This window comes from Chionomys nivalis, chromosome 16 (assembly GCF_950005125.1).
Source record: "Chionomys nivalis chromosome 16, mChiNiv1.1, whole genome shotgun sequence".
In the NCBI taxonomy this organism is placed as follows: Eukaryota; Metazoa; Chordata; class Mammalia; order Rodentia; family Cricetidae; genus Chionomys; species Chionomys nivalis.
This window is the reverse complement of record NC_080101.1, coordinates 64604453-64610452: the sequence shown is the minus strand read 5'-3', so window position 1 is coordinate 64610452 and position 6000 is coordinate 64604453. Positions and strand designations below refer to the sequence as shown.

General features: G+C 32.7%; 1 protein-coding gene across 1 annotated transcript in view; it reads left to right on the top strand.

Annotated features, from left to right (window-relative positions):
• The first annotated feature begins 2057 nt into the window (after positions 1-2057).
• LOC130887796 (solute carrier family 7 member 13-like) overlaps positions 2058-6000 on the top strand; it is a 31077-nt gene continuing 27134 nt past the window's right edge. Inside the window, exon 1 of the mRNA XM_057790393.1 lies at positions 2058-2724. Coding sequence (XP_057646376.1) covers positions 2058-2724 — 667 coding nt within the window. The remainder of the gene's footprint in view (positions 2725-6000) is intronic.

The following is a 6000-nucleotide window of genomic DNA, read 5'->3' as shown; positions in this document are numbered from 1 at the left end:
TCAATAGATTCAAAAAGGAAAAAGGAATTTGCACTTGAGAACAGGTAAGAGGCAAACTATTTCCAATAGAGGTTAATATCATTTAATCTCATTAATAAAGGTATCTATGATAATAATAGCTAATGGAATGGTCATAAAAATAAAAGGAACCCTCAGTCTAAAATCTTTCAATAATTATTTCAGCATCATAGGTAAATTATGTTAGCTGATATAAACATCAAAATGTAATATTGGTTATAAAAAATAACTCCACATACTGTATAAGTAATAAATTTTGCCTATGTTTCCTATAACATTGACATGGAAACTCACAGGACCTAAAAATTGAACAGTATGTACATAGGTAATATTAATTTATTACATTAAACCATGTGTGTGATTTGGATTCAAACTTCCTTTATTAAGGTAATATTATACAGTATCTTTTCAGCTGAACAACTATTTTTGTCATAACTCCAGTTATTCTTGATTAAAATAATTACAGTTTGGTTCTAAAATACTAACATTCTTCATTAAAAGAGGAGTTAGACAGAGATAGTTATTGGACCCTCACCTTAGTATCAACTTAATGTTTTGACTTACATGCAATCTGGTCACAAATTACATAAGACCTCAAATTTTTCTGGAGAAACTAGGGTATACAGGGTAGAAAATATGGAATAGAGGTAGTTCACCTGTGCAGTCATAGGAAAGCTGTTATGCATGCATAAAGGTATCAAGGGAGATTTATTTTGTTTAAAGTCCCTCACAACAAATGGTATATTTACTTGTTAATGTCTCATGGTAGTGGCATGACTTTGGTTCAGATACCTGGTCCACAGGTACTAAACTTTGTCAATTGATTGCTCACAGTTATTTACAAATTTAACTCCTGTTCAACACCCCCTCCATTCTGGTTCTCATTTATTATTATTTTTTTCTCATTCAAGCTCAGTGAGGTCTCTAAAGTACTTGCTGAGATTTCAACTCTCTCCCTCAGGATAAATGAGTCAGTAAAATGTTGTAAAACATATGAATTTAAGGTTATATTTCTAGTAAAAGAGTTAAATTATTTTAGATAGGATACATTATAGAAATAATGACGGGGACAAAAACTAAAACCTTAAAGTCAAGTCACAGAAGGTATAAATATGTTGTAAGTATTTCTCAAAGATGAGAGGTATATAATATGTGTTATTCATCTATTCATTCTAACAAAACTTTGACTAAAAGATGTATGTCTATTCACACCATTGCTAGCTTTGTTAAGCTTTAACCACATGAAGAAACTAAGTCACAATGGAAACTATAATAAAAATTAATTGAAAACCTTTTCCCTACAAAACTAATTTTATTTTTCTCTTCTTTAATTACAGTTTTTGTACTAATAGAGACTGTTATACTGATTTAGATTATGTAAGAATACATTATAAAAATGATCAAGAAAGTTCTTCATTTTTTCTTTCAGTTTTTCTTCAGTTTCTCCATGCACTGGGTTTATGGTTTAAAGTTTATTTCTGGTACTAAAAAAGGTTTCCTTCAACAATTATAGTTTTAAGGTTCACAATCTTAATGTAGATAAATAACATTAATTTACAAAATAAAAATCTTTGTTAATATATATTTTTTTGTTTTTTCAAGACAGGGTTTCTCTGTGTAGTTTTGGTATTTGTCCTGGAACTATCTCTTGTAGACCAGGCTGGCTTCAGACTCAAAGAGATCCACCTGCTTTTGCCTCCCAAGTGCTGGGAATAAAAGCATGTGCCAACATCACCCAGAAAGAGTTAATGAATCACTTCAAAATGCTGTCTTAATTAGGATTCTAACTTTAAAAAATTATTTACACATGACATATCTTAACTGTGGTTCTAGAAAGAATCCATCAAATCCTAGTATATTGCACAAGTTAATTATTTGCAAATCCATGTTAAACTCAGAAATAAAAATATTGTGTAAGGATGAAGTTGCTCATTTTAAGAATGCCCTATTTGAGAGAGCTCTGAAAGAGCTGGGGGAGCAACTTCAGTGTGATTTAATGTTAGTTGCTCAGAATTTTAAAAACTAAAAAAGACAAAACCATGCAACTTTTAAGGGCAATAGGATTCTTCCATGGATACATGTTCTTATTTAGTTCCGTGATAGGAGCAGGGATTTTTGTTGCTCCTAAAGGGGTGTTAAAATTCTCCTCATTGAACATCCCTGTTTGTCTGAGCATTTGGGCAGTTTGTGCCTTATTGAACATGATGTGTGCTCTCTGTCTTGCAGAGCTGGGGACAACCTTCCCTGTGAGCTCAGCACCTTATTATTTCCTGAAAAGATCTCTTGGATCTTCTTTTGCTTTCTGTAGTCTTTGGATTAAACTTTTTGGTTATTCCCTAGGACTGGGTGCTCAAAGCTTACTAATGGCCAGTTATCTATTACAACCTTTCTATGTTGGCTGCCCAGCACCAGAACTACCAAAGAAATGTCTGGCTTTGGCTATTTTGTGGTCAATTGGAATTCTCAATACTCGAGGGCTAACTAATGTATTTTGGTTTAATAGCATCAGCAATTTGTTGAAGATGGGTGTTCTTTGTCTCATTATTCTAACTGGGATTGTGCTGTTAGTGACTGGGAAAAGAGAGAATGTGTCCAGGTTTGAGAACGCTTTGGATGCTGATCTTCCTGTTGCCTCAGAGATTGTAGAAGCCATTCTTCAAGCATTTTATGCATACATGGGATCATCACTCCTGGTCACCATAGCAGGTAACTCCATTTATTAAAAACTTACAGCAAAATAAATAAACACTCATCAAAAATTTTTATTGAAAAATAAATGTTATTGTTTAGTGCTTGTAATATAATTTTCACATATTCTCCAATTAATGGTCTCTATAAAATTTGTTCAAACTGCATATGCAAAATTTACTTTAGTTTGTGTTATGTTTCTTATATAATTCCTCGTGTTTCTTTTACAGCTTTAAGAAAAACCAAGATTATCTGTCCCTTCAGATTTTATTCTTCAATTGACTCAGTATTTTGAGGCATTTTCTGTTAAGTAATAATTATATAATTCATATTTTCAATGAAAATATATCACATGTTTGAGGTTTTTTGGTATATTCCACAACTTCTGCCCAATTCCTTTCACCTATTCAGATGTACAACCATTTGATTTGAGTTTTTTTCATTATCCATAATCTTGTATGTGAAAATACCACTTTTTTTCTTATATCTCCAATAATAGCAAAATCATTGAAATGCCTTTGCTAATTCATCCTGCATTGTTTTTCTTACAGTTCATTCCATGGTATTATTAGCTTTCTGTGGCAGTGACTTTTCTGATGCACTTTCTTTTCATGAACTTTAAAGTCTTTCTGAAATTTTCCATATGAAAGATAAACATAATATTAGATCCTTCTCTATGTACAATTTTGTCACATTTCATAATTTGATGTTTGAAAGAATTTGGGAATAGAGGTGTATGAAACTCCCTTTAAACAAAAGTTTAGATAGAAATAATTTACTTTATTTCATTCACATTGCAAAAGTATAAAACATAAAATATTAAGAAAGAATATTGACTCTAAGACTTACAAATATCTTTTCAAAAATTATTGAATAAGAAACATTTATTTTGCTGAACTAGTTGTAACACCTCTATAGGTTTTATGCATGAAATAATTGCAAAATTTTCCTGAAACTTAGAATTTTGTTTTCTTGAAATACTATAGTTTCTGATTACTAAACTTCTCCATAAATGAAAGGCTTCTATCAGTCATATATATTATTAAAATATTTTATTATATTTTTAGTGTTAATCCTACAAGTTAATGAGTTTCACTGTAATTTTATTCATTCATATGTCACATATTTATGCTGTCTATTCACCTTCCACTCTCTTTACCTGCTCCACTCTTCCATCCTTACTAATTGTCCAGTCTTTCACGATATCTGTTCTATTTTCAGTCTTCCTGTCTCTATTTGTTTCACTGTCTCTGTCTTTGTCGTTCTGTCTTTTTTTCTCTCTCTGTGTGTATATATATATATATGTGTGTGTGTGTGTGTGTGTGTGTGTGTGTGTGTGGTAGGTGCCACAGCTGCTTTCATATGTTGAGAGCTGGAAATTCTGTAATAAAGGCCTAATCAAGTCCATTTTGTATGCCATGTTTGTTTCCTTATGACATACATTCAGAAATATGATGGGATATGATATGGCAGTTATATTTTCAATATTTTGGTGAACTTTCTCTCTTCCCTCTTGTAGTAGGTGGTTGCTTGTTTATTTCCAGCTGCTCAGCTTCAAAATCACCACACAGAATCTATATTTATTAAATCATTGCTTGGCCTATTGGCTCTTACTTCTTATTGGTTAGCTCTTACATCTTAATTTAACCCATTTTTTAAAATCTGTGCATTGCCATCTGGCTGTGACTTATTGGCAAGGTTCTGTCTTGTCTGTTCCTGGTGGAAGCTACATGGCATCTCCCTGACTCTGCCTTCTTTCTCCAAGAATTCAGTTTAGTTTTCCTCACCTATTTCTGTTCTGCCGTGCTACAGGCTCAAAGCAGTTTCTTTATTCATTAACCAATAAAATCAACACATATACAGAAGGATTTCCCACATCATCTTCCCTTTTCTGTCTAAATAAGAAGGAAGGATTTAACTTTAATGTAATAAAATGAAATATAACAAGACAGACATTGAGCAAGAATTACAGTCACAATATTTGTTTCTACTCTATCTTTTATCATAACTAAAGAAAACTACAACTATTTATTCTTCAACTTCATCAAAGACTCCAGAATTATATAATATTACCTAAGTCAACAGAAATTGCATTGTAAACAACTTCCAAAACTCTAGAATTGACAGAGACATCTCACTGCCTGAACAATCACCCAAAGTTCTTCAGTATCATGGGAGCATCCATATTCAGTCTACAGGCCAATATTATCCAGCAGACCTTTCATGAAGCATGAAATTTCAGACAGAGACAGTTCCACTTATATTGGCAGTTTTTCAGTCACTTTCTTCTGTGTCCTGCAGATTGTCTGTCAGATTCTTTCATGAAACAGGAAACCCAAAGGACTGTCTCACCTTTAGGCAAGTTTACCAGTCATTTCTCTGTGGGTCAAGTATCTCCAGTTCACACAGCATACCATTAAGCAGTCCATTCAAGACCAATTATTTTCCCAAATGGGTAACAAACTCCATAAGGAGCCACTTCAATGCCCATCTTCCACTTCAAGTTATTGGTACTTCCAGAAGCAGATGTGTCTCATTGTCATGAAAAGCTTAAGTTCTTAAAACATTTTAAATGCCATATTCTATAGTCTTTGAAAGGTTTGAAGAATAACTATTCATCTGAAATATATCTGAACATCTACAAAATCTAACATGACAAGCTTGACTTTTATAGATGATTATCTATTAACCTGTATTTCTTAATTATACATTACATTTTTAAATGAGCTGTACAAACATAATACCTTAATCAAAAGCAAAATATACATATAACAAAATTGGCCTTAAATTTGTATCAATATACTAAGATCTATGCCAATGCAAAATATCGATCTCTATATTATATCCCCATTTAAAGGTAAACAAACATTTATAATAAATATTTGGGAATTTGCACATAGTTCTGTGAAAACTGCTTCCCACTTTTTCTTGGGCTAAGTAATTTTTAGGAGTTTTGAATATCCTGGTTTTTTTTTTTTTTTTTTAAATATGAAGTTGTTCTTTCAAGGTCTTCAAAGGATTGTGTTGAGATTTTGATGGGGATTGCACTGAATATGTATATTTCTATTTATAGAATCACCATTTTATTCTGCTGATCCTACCTATCCAAGAGCATTGCATTTTCTCATATCCCTCTCATAACCCATCAAATAAATATCCAACCTCATTCTGCATGGCATGCCTATCCATCTCTTGTCCATCACCTGGGACCAGCTGCCTTCAGAGACCTGTGGCATGGTCTCGTGTGCTGTCCCTGTCTGGGACTGGCTGCTCTGGGGCCAACTGCCCGCCCCT